Source organism: Hemitrygon akajei, chromosome 8, assembly GCF_048418815.1.
Source record: "Hemitrygon akajei chromosome 8, sHemAka1.3, whole genome shotgun sequence".
Taxonomy (NCBI): domain Eukaryota; kingdom Metazoa; phylum Chordata; class Chondrichthyes; order Myliobatiformes; family Dasyatidae; genus Hemitrygon; species Hemitrygon akajei.
The window spans coordinates 45,227,817-45,249,550 of NC_133131.1; the positions used below are offsets into that span (position 1 = coordinate 45,227,817).

The 21,734-nt window shown below is 43.5% G+C and overlaps 2 protein-coding genes across 3 annotated transcripts in view; one reads left to right on the top strand and one right to left on the bottom strand.

Annotated features, from left to right (window-relative positions):
- Positions 1-9,217: 9,217 nt before the first annotated feature.
- Positions 9,218-21,734, bottom strand: part of LOC140731854 (cytochrome P450 2D17-like) — a 94,623-nt gene continuing 82,106 nt past the window's right edge. The window contains exon 9 of one of the 2 annotated variants that reach the window (XM_073053773.1): positions 9,218-9,366. In XM_073053773.1, coding sequence (XP_072909874.1) covers positions 9,233-9,366 — 134 coding nt within the window. In that variant the 3' untranslated portion in view covers positions 9,218-9,232. Of the gene's footprint in view, positions 9,370-21,734 lie in introns of both variants that reach the window. The other variant, XM_073053772.1, reaches the window with a different exon arrangement.
- Positions 9,537-21,734, top strand: part of LOC140731859 (uncharacterized) — a 32,913-nt gene continuing 20,715 nt past the window's right edge. Inside the window, exons 1-5 of the mRNA XM_073053780.1 lie at positions 9,537-9,649; positions 10,987-11,264; positions 12,891-12,958; positions 15,637-15,785; positions 18,456-18,572. Coding sequence (XP_072909881.1) covers positions 10,995-11,264; positions 12,891-12,958; positions 15,637-15,785; positions 18,456-18,572 — 604 coding nt within the window. The 5' untranslated portion in view covers positions 9,537-9,649; positions 10,987-10,994. The remainder of the gene's footprint in view (positions 9,650-10,986; positions 11,265-12,890; positions 12,959-15,636; positions 15,786-18,455; positions 18,573-21,734) is intronic.

Consider the following 21,734-nt stretch of genomic DNA (forward strand, 5'->3'; position numbering starts at 1 on the left):
GGAGGCAAACTGTCAACTGACATCTTTTACAAACCTACTGGTTCCCACAGTCATCCCTACTCTATCTCTTCCCATACTATCTCCTGTAGAAGTGCTATTCCCTTCTCTCAGTTTCTTCTCCTCAGCAACATCTATTCCCAGGACCCAGCTTTCCATTCCAGGACATCAGAAATGTCCTCCTTCTTTAAAGAGCAGGCTTTGCATTCCTCCACTATTGATGCTGCCCTTACCTGCATCTCCTCCATTTTCCATACATCCACACTCACTCCATCCTCCCACGGCGTTAACAGTGATAGAGTTCCTCTTGGTCCCTACCTCCCACCCCATCAGCATCTACATCCAACACATTCTGCTTTTCAACTTCTGCCATCTTCAAAGGGATCATACCACATAACATGGCCTCACCTCCCACTCCCCTTCCTTCAGGGATTGCTTCCTCCATGATTTCCTTGTCCATTCATCCCTCCCCACCAATCCTCCTCCTGACATTCTTCCCTGCAAATGGCCCAAGTGCAACACTTGCCCATACACCTCCTTCCTCTCCTGCATTCAGGACCCTGGACAGTGCTTCGAGGTGAGGAGCAGTTCGCCTGAGAATCTGCTGGGGTTGTCTATTGTGCCCAGTTCTCCTGATACAGCCTCCTCTACATTCGTGAGACCTGTCGTAAACTGGGGAACTGCTTCATCGAGCATCTCCGCAATATCTGCTACAGGCAGGACATCCTGGGTGCCAAACATTTTAATTCTAATTCCCATTCCTGTTACAACATGCCAGTCTATGGTTTCATCTTGGTACAGGGTGGAGGAGCAATGCCTATATTCCATTTGGGTGGCCTCTAACCTGTTGGCATGAATATGGTTTTCTCCTTCACCAACACAACACCCACCTCCATTCCCAACTCTGACCTTTTACTTCCTCTCACCTGCCGAATACTTACCCCAGATACCGTACTCCTTTCCTTTTACCTACAACCTTTACTCCTCTTCTATTGGATTCCTTCTTCTCCAGCCCTTGACCTTTCCCACTCATTTGGCTTCATAGCTTCACCTATCACCTTCCAGCTAGCCTCTTTCCCACATCCCCCACCTTTTTATTCAGGCATCTTCCCCCTTCCTTCTCATTCTTGAAGAAGAGTCTTGGCCTGAAACATCGCCTGTCTATTCGTTTCCATAGACACTGCCTGACCTGCTGAGTTCCTCCAGCATTTAGTGTGTGTTATTCTGGATTTCCAGCATCTGCGTACTTTCTCGTGTATATATCCTCGTGTCCAAGTGTTCCAGGGTTGAGTGAAGAAACAATGAGATGGTATGTACTGTGAATCTGATATGCTGATAGGCAAATTGGAGTGAATCCAAGTTACTTCTCAGTCAGGAGTTGATAGGTTTCATCGCCAACCTCTCAAAGCACTTCATCACAGTGGATATAAGTGCTACTGGACAAAAATCATAGAGGCAGGTTACCACATTCTTCTTAGCACCAGTGTAGGTAAAGTTTGCTTGAAGCAGGTAGGTATCTCTGACTGCCAAAGCGAGAGGTTAAAGATCTGAGTGAACACTCCAACCAATTGATGAGCACAGGTCTTTAGTACTTGGGCTAGTTACTCTGCCTGGGCTGTATGCTTTTGGGGAGTTCATCTTCCTGAAGAATGCTCACATGTTGGCCTCAGAGACTGAAATCTTAGGATCATCAAAGGTTGTGGGAGTTTGTGATGGATCCTTCATGTTTTAACGGTCAAAGCAAGCTTAGAAGTCATTGAGCTCATCTAGAACTGAAGTCCTATTGTCACCTATGTCACTTGATTTTACTTTATAAGTGGTGAGAGCATTCAAGACCTGCCACAACTGTGGAGCATCCTTTGTTGATTTAAGTTTAGTCCAGAATTTCCACTAAGTATGCCTGCAGAAAAGGAATCTCAGGGTTGGATGTGGTGATGTGTGTGCACTCTGATAACAAATTCAACTTTGAACTTTGAGGCGGCTTTCCAGAGATCATACCTTGACCTCTTGTAACCTCCTTGGCCACCAGACTAAAATGCCTCTGATCTGACCCTCAGTGGATTGTGGAACTCATGGTTCATCCAAGGCTTCCGGTTGGGGAAGACTCTGAATAATTTTGTGGGGCAAACTCATCTATAACTGTTTTAATAGTGTTTGTAACAACCATGGTGTGTTCATTCAGCTCCACAGATGAATCCCTGAACACAGTCCAGTCTACAGACTCAAAACAATCTGGTAGTTGCTCCTCTGCCTCGCGCAACCACCTCTTTGTTGCCCTAATCTCTGAAACTTTGTTCTTTAGCCTCTGCCTGTATGCAGGTAGGGGAAGGACAGCCAAGTGACCAGATTTCTTGGAATGTGGTCTGGCCATGGAATGGCAGGCATCCCTTATCTTAGTGTAACAGTGGTGTAGAGCATTGGGACCTCTGGTGATACAGGTTATATACTGATGGTATAGGGCAGGGATTTCTTCAAGCAAATAGAAATCCCTAACTATGACTTGAAATGTATTGGGACAGACTGTTTCTTGTTTGGAGATGGCATCGTGCAGTATCTCAAACACTTGATTATAGTAGGCCTCTGGTGGTATGTGAACTCCGGTGAGGATGACGGATGATAAATGGAACTGATGGTGTTGGATCGTTAGCTGTTAAAGGCTGGGGGGAGCATGAGTTTGACAAAACCACCACATCGGAGCACCAATGGGAGTGTGTGATAAAACACACGTCTCCTCCTTTTGTCATTTCTGACCCGGCAATTCGGTCCATCCTGTGAATCGAGAAACCTCCGGGGCTGATCACCATATCTAGCGTGCACAGAATGTCACTCTGGTTCTCTGGCACCACATAGGCATTGAGAACATTTCCCAAAAGCTGTGTGCCGGTGATGCTGCTGCAATAGGTTTATCAATACACCTGTATGTTTTTTTACATGACAATAAATTTGACTTTGAAGCACAGCCTTTGTGGCAGGATTTGTTATTGGCCCATTTAGGGATGAATACTGAGCGGGGAAACAATGGCCCATTGAGTTCAGTGGCAATGGGGCCGGGAATCCAACAGCAGCGATGGTGCAGAGTGAATAGGTGCTGGGTCTGACTGAGAACTCAGCGATGGTGCAGAGTGAATAGGTGCTGGGTCTGACTGAGAACTCAGCGATGGTGCAGAGTGAATAGGTGCTGAGTCTGACTGAGAACTCAGCGATGGTGCAGAGTGAATAGGTGCTAGGTCTGACTGAGAACTCAGCGATGGTGCAGAGTGAATAGGTGCTGGGTCTGACTGAGAACTCAGCGATGGTGCGGAGTGAATAGGTGCTGGGTCTGACTGAGAACTCAGCGATGGTGCAGAGTGAATAGGTGCTGGGTCTGACTGAGAACTCAGCGATGGTGCAGAGTGAATAGGTGCTGGCTCTGACTGAGAACTCAGCGATGGTGCAGAGTGAATAGGTGCTGGGTCTGACTGAGAACTCAGCGATGGTGCAGAGTGAATAGGTGCTGGGTCTGACTGAGAACTCAGCGATGGTGCAGTCTCTGTTGTTTTCTGCGTTCAGACTCTGAGAGTTACAGTAACATCCTGGTGCTTTCTCTTTCAGCTGTGGAAGAAGTACAGCGATGTGGTGAGTTTAGAGTTTGGATGGACAAACCTGGTGGTGCTGAGTGGCTACAAGACCCTGAAAGAGGCTCTGGTGAAGAAATCGGAAGACTTTGCGGACCGGCCCAACTTTCGAATCTATGAGAAATTCTCTGAGCAGCATGGGGAAGGTGAGTGTGAGGCTGGGTGCAGAGACTATTCTGGGTACCAGGTGGGAGGGATTGTGAACTGTTGAACTTTCGATGTTCTCTGTGAATGAGTAATGAGCCCAAAACCTCACCAACATTTTGGGGAAATGTCACTGTGTGCAGGGAAATGCAGCCAGTAGCTCTCGAGGGGATCAGCAACTGTGTCCTCAGGATGATGAAAAAATATTGAAATGGCAATTGGACCCAGAATATTGTCTCCCTTTCTCCCCAGGCACACTGGTCACCAGATACAGTGAGTTCAGTACTGCTGCGTGTACTGTGGTCTCTGGATTTCCAGCTGAATTTCCCCTGGACGCACTGGCTCCAGTCTCCCAGGATACACCAAATACTGTGGCCCAGAGGGGGTGAGGGCTGGGGGAAACTTGAACAAGTGCTGCCTGTGTGTACTTTATTTTCTGGTGATGATATATCACAATAGATTATGGTGGGTCTTTTGCATGCTAACCCAGACAGCTCAAAATATCGTACTGATTCTTTAGGATCTGGGTAAATAATCTAATTGTAAATTAAAATGAACCAGTCCTAGAAGTCAATGAACAGAGAAAGAAGCCCTTCAATAGTTCAATAGCTCCATTTAATATCAGAGAAATGTATACAATATACATCATGAAATTCTTGTTCTTCGCAGATATCAGAAAAGCAGAGGAGCTCCCCAAAGAATAAATGACAGTAAAACTGCTGGAACCCCAGAGAACCCCCCTAGTCCCCCCTCCCACACACCAGTAGCAGCAAAGCAACAATGTTCCCCCACCCCCACTTACTTCAGCAAAAAAAACATCAGCACCCTCCACCCACCAAGCAAACAATAGCAAACCCCCAATAAAGACCATGATCTGTAGTGCAGCAAAAACTCCAGGTGTGGCCTCACCAGTACCCTGTACAGTTGCAGCATACTCTCCCTGCTCTTAAATTCAATCCCTCCAGCAATGCAGCCCGACATCCCATTTGCCTTCCTGACAGCCTGCTGCACCTGCAAACCAACTGTTTGTGATTCATGCACAAGCACTTCCAAGTCCTCTCCACAGCAGCATGCTGCAATGTTTTACCATTTAAATAATAATCTGCTCTTTCATTTCTTCTTCCAAAATAGATGACCTCGCATTTACCAACATTGTATTCCATCTGCCTCACCCTTGCCCACCCACTTAACCTATCTATATCTCTCTGCACACTCTCCGTATCTTCTGCACAATTTGCTTTACCTCTCAATTTAGTAACATAAGCATTACATTTAGTACCCTCTTCAAGAGTGTTAATGTACATCATGAAAAGTCATGGACCCAGCGTTGACCCCTGCAGCACACCGCTCACCACTGATTGCCAACCAGAGTAACACCCATGGATCCCAACTCTCTGCTTTCTATTAGTTAACCAATCCTCTATCCATGTTGATGCATCACCCCCAACACTATGCATCCTTATCTTATGGATAAGTCTTTTATGTGGCACCTTATCAAATAAGCATATGGATGAAATAAAAATGGAGGGTGATGGGCTGCGTAGGAGGGAGGGGATTGATCGTGAAGTAGGTTAAGAGGTCGGCACAACATCGGGGGCTTAAGGGCCTGTACTGTGATGTATTGTTCTATGTCTATGTTCTAATTATGATATTGATCGAGGAAAACTAGAGTGGGGCTGTGTTTAGAACAACATCATGTTTCAGAATGAAAATAAGATGATCCAGGTCCACCATCGAGGCAAATGAGGTCACTTTTTCTCAGTTGCCTCCAATCTCCTTTGTGCCATCAGACTGTGGCCTCAACTCCCACCCCAGAAACTGAGATTGCTTTGACAAAATTCCTCTCTCACCCAGAAATAAATCACTGTGAAAGGTTCATAACATTTATTATATAAACATTTTCCCAAATTATCCATATGTGGTCCAAAACATGTATTGATTACATATGACATTTAACAAGTTCAATTTATACAAGGCAGCAATCATCAAAAAGCCATTCAAGATGGCACCCACAAATAATGTGACCAATGGCAACATTTTCCAGACAGTCCATGAAACCACTTCTTTTACTTCTTTTATTTCTGCTACTGAGCTGCATACGATTGCAACCTGTGATTTACATTTTGATAGTGTGTTTTGGGGCCAGTTGAGTGATCTGGTGCTTTGATGTCTCCGTGGGAGCTCAGTGAGATTGGGAGCAGAGTGTGAAGTCTGGCAGCCTGTAAGTCTGGACATGGGGCATGAGCCCATGATTGACTCCATTGCTTCTCTCTGATTTGAGGTGTCTAGTTGGCGAAGACAAGAGCGGAGTGCGGGTGGGTGCTCTGCGCCATCTGTCTGTGTTTGACCAGACTTCCTCTCCCTCTCACTAGCTGCTGTTGGAGGAAAGTACAGGAGTCTTGCCTTCCACATCGCAGGGATTGAACTGCGAGTCTTGTGGACTTGTTCTGGGGGACTTTGAGGTTCATGTTGCACATACTTCTGGATTCTGGTTGGCGAAGGCAGGCTCTGCAGCCTGCAGTCAGCTAGCAGTGTGGAGCTGAACTGAACTAAACAAAATACTTCTGACTCCTGGTTTGATGTTGATATTCTATGTGCTGTTTACTCACTTCTTGCTGTTTGTGCAATTTGTTCTTTTACTGCACATAAGGTGTTTGATATTTCCTTTGAACGGATTCCATGGTGTTTCTTCATTTTGTGGCTGCATGAGGGAGGACTAACCTCAGAGTTGTATTCTGTATATATACTTCAATAATAAATGTACTTTAAATCTTTTGAGCCAAGTTAATACAACTTTAAAACCATCAGGATTTGGTTCTGTCCAACCAAAAAGCATTCTGTTTTGCATGGACATTGCAGAGTCGAATGAAGTGTCCATTGCTGGAGTTATATGGATACCTTTGGAATGGTTCTTTTTTATTGTGAGCAGGTTTGGGCTTCTTATTTAAGAAAGGATGTGCTGATGTTGGAGAGAGTTCAAAAGAGCTTTACAAAAATGTTTTCTGGACTGAAAGGCTTGTCATATGAAGAGCATTAGATGGCTCTGGGCCTGTACTCACTGGGCTTCAGAAGAATGAAGGTTAACCTCATTGAAACCTATCGAATGTTGAAAAGACTGAATAGGGTGGATGTGGAAAGGGTGCTTCCTATGGTGTGGGAATCTAACACCAGAGGACGCAGCCTCAGAATATGTGGGTGTCCTTTTAGAATGGAGATGTGGGAGAATTTCTTTAGCCTGAGATTGGTAAATCTGTGGAACTCATTGCCACAGGCAGCTGTGGAGGCCAAGTCTTTACTCATATTTAAAGCAAAGATTGATGGATTCTTGATTATTCAGGGATACGGGAAGAAGGCAGGAGATTGGTGCTGAGAGGGAAAATTGGATCAGCCTTGATGAAATAGTGGAGCAGACTCAATGGGCCAAATGGCCTAATTCTGTTCCTATATCTTATTGTCTTATTAGTGAATCAGTTCTGTTGTAATGTCAGTGTAATAACTTCATGCATTTAGTGACTGAAGCCGGTTCTTTCCTTAAGGATGTTTAGAAACTGAATTGCAGTGTTTAAACACGTATGGTAGGATCTTAGATTCCAAGTCAGATGGATATTAGACCTTCTGGATTATGGATTCAGCAATATCACCACCAGATTTCCAGTAATATACCTACAGCAGGTTTTGGGAGAAATCGGAACTATAACATTATACACTCCCTGAGCCTTCACATGGGATTCAGCCTTCACAATAAAACAGAAAGATGATCATGAAGAGGAAGTATAAAATGGTGGTGGTGCATGGTTATCCCAGATGCTGAAATTAATTTGCATCTTTTGTTGGTCATCTTATATTTCAAATAAATAAAAAAAATCCGTGTCAACAAGGTGGACGTAGGTGTGAGGCAATGACTTTTCCTATTCATTACCAGGTAATAAATATTACAGCCACCTCCCTTTTAATTAAAAACTTGATACGTAATTTTATCCAGGGTGAAACTTATGACAATGGCTGGCTCCACAAACAAAACTGGCATCATTCCTGATTCTTTATTCAAAAACAAATAATTGTAGAACGATGCCCTATTTGACTGGCTCCCCATCAATCACACTAAATGCTCATTCCCTCCAGCTTTGGCTCACATTGACTGCAGTGTGTATCATCTACACCAGGGGTTCCAAACCTTTTTTATGCCATAGACCTTTACCAAAGGGACCGTGGATATCAGTTTGGGAACCCCTGATCTCCAGAAGACACAGCAGTTACTGAAATCGCAGTTCCTCTGACATCACCTCACCAGCAAAAAGTCCCACCACCTTAACCAGCAAGAAGGACAAAGGCAGCAATGCACAGGAGCACTTGCATCTGCAAGTTGCTCTTCAAGTGGTACACCATCCTGACTTATTGCTGGTTCTTCATGGTCCTGGAACTCCCTCCCCTACAGCGCAGCATCAGAAGCAAGGTTCAATCCTGACTCTGTACCGCTTTCTCCACATTCTAAAGAATAGGTCAATCGTCCGCTGCAAGTTGCCACCCATGCACTGATGAGTGCTAGAGAACGGGGGCAATTGATGGGAATATGGGGAGAACAGAAATGAAAGGAATTAATATAGAATTAGTGTAAGTAGGTGGTTGCTGGTCCAAGTGGACTCGATAGGGTGAAGATACGGCATCTCTCTATACTCAATAACCCTAGCACTGGAAGAGAACCTTCATCTGGAACAGGTCAAAAAGGTGACCCACTATCACCTCCTCAATTAGGGATGGGAAGTAATGCCCATTTTCAAAAATAAATTTTGAAAATATTCTTTCCCTTCTTTGAAGACCAGGCATGGCATAGTCCCATCTCTTTATCTCCCCTCCTAACACCCCCGTAACACAGTTGATGAAGCCACTCATCCATCATTTTCTCTCCAATCATCCTAGCCGGGAACATGATCGCATTAGACTCTGCACCTTCTCTTTTTGTCAGGCTTAATATCAGCTTTCTATAGAGAAAGAGCAAGGAAAACTAGAATTTGGAGTGAATCCATTAACCTTTGACTCCAAGTTCCTCCTTTGTCTCTATAGGTAGTGGCACAACCAGGTGACTTTCCCCTGATATTCCATCTCATGAGGCCAAGTTGTGGACAATTCCAACTTGAATGTCTTTAGCGACTCCCAACTCTGGGATCTGGGAAGCTACATGTGGCTAGCAGTGGAAATGACCCCTGGCATTTCTGTGCTCATGAGTAAATGTTTAAGTATCTCTAGATGAAGGTGTCCAGTGAAGTGTGAGTTCTCTTCATTCTCCACCCCTGTGCATACTACCCTACCTTATACTGCTGTTTAATTGCTTACATGCGAGCCTTAAGAAATAAGAAGCCTTTCCTCACTGATCCTGTTTAGGCCTCCGGTACCTGCTGCACCATGTGCAATCCCCACACACAAACAACCAAAGCAGCAATGTGTATTGGGGTATTATGACACAATAATTCATTTAACCATCACATTGCGTCGATGTGGGATTTGAACTCATGAACACTGTTTCCATGCACCAGTGGCACCACAGGGTAAAGGTGATAGCAGGCAGTTTTAGGAAAGTGAGCAATGTTGCTGAGGTACATGCAGCTCGAAGTACCTGCTGGGAGAAAATAAACAGGTCACAGAGGGAGAAACAACTGTTGCCCATTCAGGTTGCTGTTGAGTGAACCAAGGTCAACCAATCTGGAATTTGTAATGGCTAATATGAGAAACTTCCTCATGTGCATCCTAATGTAATAATGAAATCATTATGTATCTGCAGGAGAAGGCAGCCAAGAGAAAATGTTCCAGTTGTTGCTTCAAATGTCTTCCGATCATCAGTGGATTAATTCTCTTCACATTGATAGCAGGATGCATTACGCTGATTCGTGGTGTTCTTGGTGAGAAAGCATTTCAATTCGTAGAACTTACCTGTCAACATATTTGTATGCTTGATGTTGACATAGCACACCATTCCAATGATCAATTCCTGAACAGTCTCAGAACAAACTTAGTTCCTGATAACTTTGCAACAAGGGCCTCAAGTGCAAAAAGAACGGATAACTGGACTGAACACAACTTTGTGCTGTCCACGTAGCTCTCTCTAATGCTGGGAGCCGCACCTGGACTGCAAGGTCAATACTGGGACTAAGAAGCCTCTTTGCACTCCAGTGCAGAATTTCACACATTGGGAAACTTAACTTGTTGCAGGTTTGGGAAAAGGTGGCTGGGGGCTTTAAAATAAATAATGATCAATATTGATCATTATTTGGATCAAGAATCAGAAACAAATATTGGTTTCTGGCTCTTGGTTCTAGTGATGGAGCTGGTTGATTGATAATGTGGAATTTTCCAGGCTGAATTGGTCCTTAAAACATTTCAATGAGCTGTAGCTGAATCCATCCCTGATTTGACATGGATTGGATAAGTTTCTTGGGCCTCAGGAAATCCAGCTGCTGAGGGGAGGCAGTGGGTTAAAATGCTAGGGGAAGCTTCAAACGTCTGAGCATCAAACCTTGAGGCAGAGTGGGGCAGAGTTTTGTTGCTTTCCCTTGACTTCAGGCTCTATCCCCCACCATTGAGCATATTCTCAGCAATCCTATTCACTCTAAGATTGGCCATGCCATTGGCTCTAAATTTTTGTACTGAGTCTATGTACCACCTATTGCGTGAGAATCTGAAATAAAAACAGACCAAAAGCATTCCATGTGCCAGGCACCATCTGGGGGAGAGTAGCAAAATTAATGTTGCAGGTTTAAGAATACAAACATTTTCTTGCCATCTTCTACAAAGGAATCTGGGATCCTAGTACATGAAACAAAATGTTAGCATTCAGTTACTACAAGTAATTGAGAAGGGAAATGAACCATATTGCCAGGGCCATGAGGATTAAAAGTAGGAAGTTTTGCTGCAACTCTACAAGGCATTGGGGAAAGGGCACCTAGAGTGCTGTGCACAGCTTTGATCATATTATGAAGACTGATAGACTTGCACTGGTGACAGTGCAGTGAAAGAGCAGTAAATTGATTTCTGAAGTGAAGTGTTTGATGTATATTTGAGCTGGTTGGACAACTGATCTGAAGTACCTTTCCCCAAGTGCTACCTGATCTCCTGAGTGTTTCACCTTTCTGGTTCTTGCTGATTTAGTGAAGGTTCTTCCCTCAAATGAGGAGTGACAATCAGTTTCTATCAAACCAACACGAGACAAACCTAATGAAGGATCTGTGCTTTCTTTCAGAGGTCCCAATGATCATCAATGGCTTTGCTCCCAATCGCCCTTTGAGTACATTAGCCACAACGATCCTGAGCAGCACCAGCCAAACACACACCTTCTCCACCAGTGCCAATAATGACTCAAGTGCAACAAACACTACACCTGATTCAAATGACTACAGTCCAAATGCCAGATGCTACTTTGTGGGAGAGATGGAGGTGAAAGAGAATATCTCCATTGAGCTCAACAGTGATCCCAGCTCAGAAGAATATTTGAGGATTGCAGAAGGTGTAGAGAAGATGGTAAGACTTTTAGGTATTTTAAAATTGAAAGCAGTTTTTAAAATTATTTATTGACATACAGCATGGAGTAGGCTTTTCCAGCCCTTTGAGTCATGCTGCCCAACAATCCCCAAGTTATTCCTCGCCTAATCACAGGGCAATTTACAATCACTAATTAACCTGCCAACTAGTAGATCTTTGGACTGTGGGAGGAAACTGGAACACCCAGAGGAAAGCCACATGGTCACGGGGTGAACATACAAACTCCTTACAGGCTGCGATGGGAATTGAACCTGGGTTGCTGGTATTCTACTGTTTTCTAATCTGCATGCTATTTCTGTTGCCTGTACTGTAGAGCATTGTGCTAGCCACTACACTACCATGCCACCCTAACAGAAGCTACAGAGATTTAAAATATCATTTTATTAGCAATAAAAGTTTAAATTTCTGTCTTTGAATTAAAACGTATATGGAATAGATAATGTAGTGTTATCCCCAAGTGAGATACAAAATGCTGAGCAACCTTGGCAGAATGGATGTGGAGAGAATGTTTCCTCTTGAGGGAGAGTCCAGGTCACTGTTTAAAAATAAGCATTGCCCATTTAGGGTCAAGACAGGGTGACTTTTTTTTAAATCTCAGAGTCTCTTGAATTCTTTGCTCAAAGGCCAGTGGAAAGGGATTCTTCTTTGAAGGAGATTATTGAAAGAACAAGGGAGAGTAAATTTACCACAAGCTGGAGGAAGTTCAGAATGCAGGGTTGAATTTGTAGTCAGGTTAACCAGTATCTTATTGAATGATGGAGCAGGGAAGAGGGCTGAGTGATCTACTCTTGCTCCTGATTGACACTGTCAAGTTGGCGGTGGGGGAGGTGAGAGGCAGGGTTGTCACTAATGTTTAGTAGTGGTGATTCATAGCTTGTTAGCATCTGGGACATTGATGGTGGGAGCATATTTCATTTGATAAAGCTTCTTATGGCAGAGATCTGCATCTTCCAGGATGGTCACATATAATGATTTTCATCATATTGGGATTGTTGTCTTTGAAGGTGACTATCACTTTTCAGTGTGGAAGAATGCCACAGAGCACATTTGAGTAGTGAACTGTTTTGAGTAAACTGTTTTGTGTCAGCAACTTCCTATTCCTCCTTTGGTTTCTCAAGTTCAAGTTCAAGATAATTGTCATTCAACCATACATGAATTTCTATGAATACGGCCAAAGGAAACAGTGTTACTCCAGAGCCAAGGTGCAAAACACAATACCAACAATCATTCACAGCACAAACCACACATGGCGTATATAAGACAGCAATAAACTACAGTCAGACACAAAAATACTCTTAATACCCAAAATGGACTTCAATTCTTTCAGAGAAATTAACATTAAATCCAAGGGGTTAAGATTTAAGGGTAATTTTACAAATTTTTGCTTGGTAAACATTTTGCCTAGGAGAAACTATTATCAAGGTGAGCATTTCCAACATATGCATTGATTTGGGGTTAAAGGTTTACAGCCCCCAAGGAATTTTCCCTCCAATAACTAACTCCCCAAAATGACCTGCACTGTGCTTGTTTGTTGATTTGTTTCATCTTGCTAATTATTTTAATGAGAAATTTGTGAATAATCTATTCCATTTTTTTTCTTGTCAGATAAATACTACATACAACACTTCAGCATTCAACACGGTGTATATAACTACGAAACTCATTGGAATAAGGTGAGAAGTAGACTCGTGAAAATTCCCACCATTTAACTGAAGTGATGTGAATCAAACTCCATCATTAGAAGATGGACAAAGTACTTCTGGAGACGAGCTTGTGGCTGACTACACAGAGAAATGAAAGATATGCACTTGAAGGATCATTTAAAAACATCAATAACTTTCCTTCTAACACTCCCTCTGACAAGACTCCAGTGAAACACATACATAGACCTTAAAATAATTCAACAATAGTCACAGTAGCTCCAAAGAGCAATGACAATGGTGCAGACATTAAGGCATGTTCTGTTGGGGTAGATTCCCTTTGTGAAAGTAGATGCAGAGAGTGTGGTACTATAGGGAACTGGGGATTGACTGATTTATTATCCCTCTGCATCCCATTCTCCCACTTTCTCCCTGTAACCTTTGACTCCCTTACTAATCAAGAACATATCAATCTCCATTTTAAATATACTCAATGCCTCCACAGCTGTCTGTGGCAATGAATTCCACAGATTCAGCACCCTCTGGCTAAAGAAATTCCTCATCTCTGTTCCAAAGGATGTCCTTCTATTCTACGGCTGTGCCCTCTGCTCCTAGACTCCCCCACTCGGAAACATCCTCTCCATGTCCACTCTATCTAGGCCTTTCAATATTCAATAAGGTTCAATGAGATCCCCCCTCCCCCCTCCCCATTCTTCTGAACTCCAGAGAGTACAGGCTGAGAGCCATCAAACACTCCTCATATATTAACCTTTTGTTCCCGAGATCATTCTCTTGAACTTCCACTGGACTCTCTCCAAGCCAGCACATCCTTTCTTAGATAAGAGGCCCAAAACTGCTCACATTACTCTAAGGACGGTCTGACCAATGCCTCATAAAACTTCAGCATTACATCCTGACTTTTATATTCTAGTCCTCTCAAAGTGAATGCTAACATTGCATTTGCTTTCCTTACCATTGACTTAACCTCCAAGTTAACTTTTAGGGAATCCTGCACAAGGACTCCCGAGTCCCTTTGCATCTCTGATTTCTGAATTCTCTCCATTTAGAAAATTGCCTACGCCTTTATTCCTTCTACCAAAGTGCATGACCATACACCTCCCTACACTATATTCCGTCTACTACTTCTTTGCCCATTCCCTTAATCTGTCTGTTCTGCAGTCTTTCTGCTTCATCAACACTACCTGCTGCTCCACCTACCTTCATATCCTCCACAAACTTGGCTTCAAAGCCATTAATTCCATCATCCAAATAATTGACGTATAAAATGAAAAGAAGCAATCCCAACACTGACCCCCTGTGGAACACCAGTAGTCACCCACAGCCAACCAGAAGACACCCTTTATTCCCTCTCTTTGTCTCCTGCCAGTCAGCCAGTCTTCTTGTTGTTGTTAAAAATTTTCCCTGAAAAAAATGAGTTTCTGTGTGTGCACATTTCCAGCAAAGACTGGCACTGTTGTACTCTCCTCTCATGAAAATATATCACAGAAGACTTAATGAGTGAGAGGATCAGATATCATTTAATGAGATAAGGGGAAATGGAAAAATTAGTTGAAAACAAAGAGAGGGCTATTTAGTTGAAGTGATATTTGACCCCTTTAGGAATATGTAGTTAGACATCTGATTAGAGAGTGGGGCTGAATGAATTTGTTAACAAGCTGAATCAATGTGATAGTCTTTCTACTTTGTTTCTTCGTATGTTGGGCAAATGTAGCTGGGTGAGATCAGGTAATGGGACTAGAATAATGGTGTAATGGATGTGTAAAACCTTGAATAGGCCTGGTCTGCAGAATGGGTATTAGCTGGTGGAGACTCTAGATGACAATTTACAGGAGTGATTGTATATCAATGAACTTAGCGCAGGGTTTCCCATGGACCCTTACCATTAAACGAGGTGTCCGTGGACCCCAGGTTGGGAACCCTGGTTCTAGAGGATGCACAAATGTCACTAAGGCCCGATGGCATCTTTAACATCATCATCATTATGTGCTGTGTCATATGATGTGGGTGATCATTGTCATGACCATGATTGTTCTTGGTAAATTTTTCTACAGAAGTGGTTTGCCATTGCCTTCTTCTGGGCAGTGTCTTTACAAGATGGGTGACCGCAGCCATTACCAATACTCTTCAGAGATTGTCTGCCTGCAATCGGTGGTCGCACAACAAGGACTTCTGATGTGTACCAGCTGCTCCTATGACCATCCACCACCTGCTCCCGTGGCTTCACGTGATCCTGATCGGGGGCTAAGTAGGTGCCCAAGGGTGACCTGATGGATAGCGGAGGGAAGGAGTGCTTTATACCTCCTTTGGTAGAGACAGATCTCCATCATGCCACCTGTCTTTAACAGCACCCTCTTAATCCCTCCACCCTAGGTACAAAGCTGTGGCCAAACATCAACCAGTGTCAAAATGCAGCACACAAAACACTGGAAGAACTCAGCAGATCAGGCATTGTGTATGAAGAAGAAATAAGCAGTTAATACCCTTCATCTGGACTGCTCAGATAAAGGATGTCAACCTGAAACATCAACAGTCCATTTCTCACCATGGATGCTGCATGACCTGCTGAGTTCCTCTAGTGTTTTGTATGTTGCTCTAGATTCCAACGTTAGCAGTTTCTTGTGCCTCCAATGTCAAAATGGCTAGGGTCAGTTGGACCAATGTTGCACTAAGTAATCTCTTTCTCATTACAGTCCTGTCTACTCTGCTATCCGGTTCTGGATGCAGCTCGAGTGCAGTGTGAGATTCCGTGCAGAGGAAATTACAGCAGTATTTCAGGAAGCAGAGGGGACCATCAATTTGACCAACAACCAACGGCTGAAGGTTCAACTCAACACCATGAGTAAGTCTATTCACCATATGTCTTGATCTAAATAGTTTTATTGAATACCAGCTGCTACCATTCCATTGCTGTAACTGCACTGTAAGTTCAGTGAAAGTATTCAGGCAGATATTGAAGGTGCTGTGATCAGGTGGAAGCATGGAGGCACCTTTCAGAATTGTACTTGCCAGGTGAGGTTCCATTTGTTGCAATTTGTTTTAATCATTTGATTCATTCTCCATCTTAATCCAACAAAGCATTTTCTGAGTTGTTAACCACTTGAGCTTCACTTTACTGGACAGACTATCTTCCTGAAGTGAAGTTGACTTATAGCTTTCAAATAGTCCTTATTGAGAAAGACTTTGCTTGCATTGTCTAACTAGTTAGAGCATTGTTACTACTAGAAAATATAGACTACCAGACTACAGAAACACCCACAAACACTGGAGGAACTCAGCAGGCTGGTCAGCAACTATGGAAAAGAGTAAACAGTGGACGTTTTGGGCTGAGACCCTTCATCAGGACTTAAAATGAAAGGGGAAGATGCCAGCCCCCACCTCTTTATTCTGGTGTCTTCCCCTTTCCATCTCAGTCCTGATGAAGCTCTTGGCCCGAAGTATCAACTGTTTACTCCTTTCCATAGATGCTACCTAACCTGCTGAGTTCCTCTGGCATTTTTTGTGTGTTGCTTTGGATTTCCAGCATCTGCAGATGTTCTTGTGTTTATGATAGACTACAGTATATCTTCTAGTAGAGGCAATGCCACAACTAGCCAGACAATGCAAATGACAGGGTGGTGAAGAAAGTGTTCAGCATTCTGGCTGTTGAGTATAGGAGTTGGGAGATTACATTGCAGTTACATAAGATGTTGGTGAGACCACACCTACAGTATTGTTAACAGATTTAGTTACCCTGTTACAGGAGAGATGTCATTAAACTGGAAAGGATGCAAAGATGTTTTGTGAGAATGTTGAGAGGAACAGAAAGAGGTTGGGAAGCATAGGACTTGGAACATATGAGTGAATTTATAGAGATGGTTAAAGTCATGAGGGGCATAGATAAAATAAATGAGCACAGTCTTTTTTCCAGGGAAAGTGAATCACAAACTAGAGGGCTTGGGTTTAGGGTGAGAGGGAAAATATTTAAAAGGGACCTCTGAAGAAACTTTCTCACACAGAGAGTGGAGGGTATATGGAATGATTTGCCAGAGGAAGTCATTGAGGCAGGTACAAGAACAACATTTAAAAGACATTTGTACAGGCACATGGGTAGAGATAGGCCAAACGTGGGCAAATGGGACTACCAAGATGAGCACCTTGGTTGGCATTAATGAGTTTGGTCTGAAGGACCAGTTTCCATGCTGTTATTATTCTATGACTCTGATTCTGAAAGGACCATCAGCTTTTACTCAAGGTCAGTAAATACTTGTGATGTTGAACTGGAGGGGGCATATTAAAAAGTGAGTGTGCTCTGATTGCAGCTTGTCAGTAAGTCAGGAATGGAGATGGTGAAGGGCTCACATCAAAAAGTCTATAAACAATAGACACAAAATGCTGGAGGAACTCAGCAGATCAGATTGCATCTGTGGAAAAGAGTAAACAGTTGATGTTTCAGGCTGAGACCCTTCATCAGAACTGGAAAGGAAGAGGTTAGAGTAAGAAGGTGGGGGCAGGGGAGGAATAAGTACAAGCTGGTAGGAGATAGGTGAAACCAGGAGAGGGGAAGGGGTGAAGGAAAGAACTTGGAAGTTGATTGCTGAAAGAGATCAAGGGTTGGAGAAGGGGGACTCTGATATGAGAGAACAGAAGATCATGGAAGAAAGGGAAGGGGAGGAGCACCAGAGAGAAGTGATGGGCAGGTAACGAGATAAGGTAAGAGAAGGAAATGGGGATTGGCAAGGAGAGGAGGAGGTGGAATTATCTGAAGTTTAAGAAATCGGTGTTCATGTCATCAGGTAGGAGGCTACCTGGAAAAAATAGAGTTATAGTACACAGGTTCACTGTCCATTGAGAAAAAATAATGATTAATGCCACCTTTTTGAGGCATCGCCTTTTGAAGATGTCCTTGATGCTAGGAGGCTAGTGTCCGTGATGGAGCTGGCTGAGTTTGTAACTTTCTGCAGTTTTTCCTGATCCTGTGCAGTATCCCCTGCATACCAGACAGTGATGCAACCAGTTAGAATGCTCTCCACAGTACATCTGTAGAAATTGGCAAGAGTCTTTGGAGAAATACCAAGTTTCCTCACACTCTAAATGAAATATAGCCACTGTTGTGCCTTCTTTGTAATTGCATCAATATGTTGAGCCCCGGATAGATCTTCAGAGATGTTGACACCCGGGAATTTGAAGTTGTTCACCCTTTCCACTACTGATCCCTCAATGAGGACTGGTGTGTGTTCCCTCGACTTCTCCTTCCTGAAGTTCATAATGAGTTCCTTGGTTTTACTGACATTGAGTGTAAGGCTTTTGTTGCTCCATCACTCAACCAGCTGTCTATCTCACTCCTGTATGACCTGTCACTCGAGTTTTGAGTAGTCTGCTATAACACACTCACTAACCAAATATGTGCTAATTGTGTGCAGCTGTGGAATAGATCTGTAAAAAGGATTCCAGGGAAGGCATTGCAAAGCCAAAAGGTCCTGCACTACAACCAGCACTATTTAACTTGCTGAACCAATTTGCTTTTTTTCAGTTATATGGTGTGAGAACAGCATGCCAAGATGTTCCAGTGGATACTGCATTAATAAAAACAATGGATTTTGTGATGGCATTGAAGATTGCTGGGATGGAGAAGATGAAGCAATTTGTGGTCAGTTAGCTTGCAATATGACCCCATGCTATTTATCATTCCACAGTGCAGTGAGGGTAAATTAGACATGGTGACAGGGGCTCCCGCTGATCCACTGTAACATATGCAGTATGCTTCTCTTCCATTTCTCCCCACCCAACCAAAATCTCATCATAAACAGCACACTCACACTCACGTTCACACTGAGCTCTCGGCACCTCTTCCAACCAGTGACCTGAACCTGACCCCATGTAGGGTCTTCAATGTAAATTGTCTTCACTCAAGCCTCTTCCCTTGTCCACCACTAGCCAATTGTGCAAAACTTTCTCACTGAGTCTGTGGGGTCACATAGAACAGAACAAAGATCTTCCACGTAATTATTTATTTAGAGATACAGCACGGAACAAGCCCTTCTGGCCCAACGAGCCATGCTGCTGAGCACCCCGCCTAGTCACAGGACAATTTACAATGACCCATTAGCCTACTAACCAGTACGTGTTTGGATTGTGGGAGGAAACTGGAGCAACTAGAGGGATCACACGCAGTCACAGCGAGAGTGTACAAACTCCTTACAGACATTGCTGGAATTGAACTCCAAAGTCTGACAGCCAAGCTTTAACAGCATTGCACTAACCGCTACACTACCACAGAGCCCAAATAGCTAACCATCAAGGGTCCATCTATAATAATCCCACTTGCCAGCACATGCTGCCTAGACTGCCATGCCTTGGTAATTCAAAGTGCTTCTTAAGTGTTGTGGGAGTATCTGCCTCTGCCACCCCTGGTATATTTCAGAACTCAATCACCATCTGAATGAAAAACATTCCTCCTTGCATTCACTCTAATCCTTTTCCCCCTTCGCTTAAATCTATGGCCTCTTGTTTTTGACACCTCTTCTCTAGCAAAGCATTCTGTAGTATCTACCCTGTCTATGTATCTCATAATATTCTACACTATTGTGTTACCCACCCCCCCCACACCCCAGCCTGTCTGCTCCAGAGAAAACAAAGCCAGCCCACCTGTCTCTCCTCAGAACTGAAATCTTCCATGGGCATTGGTATTGATTTATTATTGTCACACCTACTGAGATACAGTGGAAATCTTGTCTTACAGATTAAGTCATTACACAAAAACAGAGCACAAATTATTGCAGAGAAACAAGGTACAACAAGAACAACACAGAATAAAGTGCAACAGCTACAGGAAAAGTGCAATGCAGGTCATCAATAAAATGCAAGTCACACAGGGGTAGATTGAGAGGTCAAAAGTTGATCTTACTGTAATAGGGAACCATTGATTAGTCTTATTACAGCAGGGTAGATGCTGTCCTTGAGCCTTCTGGTAAGTGCTTTCAGACTTTTATATCTTCCACCTGATGGAAAAGGTGAGAAGAGAGAACGCCTGGGAAGAGTGGGGTCTTTGATTATGTTGACTAGAGGGGAGCTGGTTTCCATGATGTGCAGAGCTGTGTCCACAACCCTCTGCAGTTCCTTCCGGTCAATAAAAATTGGTGAGGGTTGACCGTGACATGCTAACTTTCTTTATCCCAGGTGACATCCTGGTGAATCTCCACTGCACCATCTCCAGAAGAATCACATCCTCCCTGTAGTGTGACATCTTGAACTACACATAGTATTCCATCTGTGACCTAATGACAGTTTTATAAAGTTGTAACAAACTCTCCCTACAGCCATATTTTATGGTAGGGCCAATGAAGACGAGTATCCTGTATGTCTTTTTTGCCAATTTGTCTATGTGTGCTGCCACCTTTAAGGATCGTTGGCCTTGTACACCAAGACCGCTTTGTTCCTCAGTATTCCCCAGGGCCCTTCCATTCATTCTGTATTAAACCCACTCCCCAAAATAATTCACCTTACACTTATCAGGATCAAGTTCCATCTGCCCAACTTACCACCTGATTAATATCACTCTGTAGCATTAGATAATATAGAGTCATAGAAAACACAGCACAGAAACAGGCCTTTTGGCCCATCTAGTCCATGCTGAGCCATTTAAACTGCCTCCTCCCATCGACCAGCACCGGGACCATAGCCCTCCATATCCCTACCATCCATGTACCTATTCAAATTTCTCTTAAACGTTGAAGTTGAATTTGTGTAAACCATTCGCGCTGGTAGCTCATTCCACATTCTCACGGCCCTCTGAGTGGAAAAAGTTTCCCCTCATGTTCCCCTTAAACTTCTCACCTTTTACCCTTAACCTAGGACCTCTAGCTGTACTCCCACCAACCTCAGTGAAAAAAGCCTGCTTGCATTTATCTTATCTATACCCCTCAATATTTAGTATACCTCCATCAAATCTCCTTTTAATCCTCTACATTCCAAGGAATAAAGTCCTAACATATTCAACCTTTCCTTTAAACTCAGATCCTCCAGTCCCGGCAACATCCTTGTAATTTTTCTCTATACCCTTTCAACTTTATTTACATCTTTCCTATAGGTGGGTGACCAAAACTGTACACAGTACTCCAAAATAGGCCTCACCAATGTTTATACAACTTCAATCTAACATCCCATCTCCTCTCCTCAATACTTTGATTATGTACGCCATCTTTACAATTCTATCCACCTGTGATGCTCCTTTCAATGAATTGTGGACTTGTATTCCACCGCACTCCTCAGTGCCCTACCGTTCACTGTGTAAGACCTACCCTAGTTGGTCCGACCGAAGTGCAACACCTCATACTTGTTTGCATTAAATTCCATCTGCCACTTTTCAGCCCACTTTTCCAGCTGTCCCATAGAACCATAGAACATTACAGCACAGAAACAGGCCTTCTGGCCCTTCTTGTCTGTGCCAACCATTTTTCTGCCTAGTCCCACTGACCTGCACCTGGGCCATATCCCTCCAAACCCCTCTCATCCATATACCTGTCCAAGTTTTTCTTAAATGTCAAAAGTGAGCTCGCATTCACCACTTCATCTGGCAGCATGTTCCACACTCCCACCACTCTCTGTGTGAAGAAGCCCCCCCCCAATGTTCCCTTCAAACTTTTCCACCTTCACCCTTAACCCATGACCTCTGGGTTTTTTCTCCTCTAGCCTCAGTGGAAAAAACCTGCTTGCATTCACTCTATCTATACCCATCATAATTTTATATACCTCTAACAAATCACCCCTCATTCTCCTACGCTCCAGGGAATAAAGTCCTAACCTACTTAAC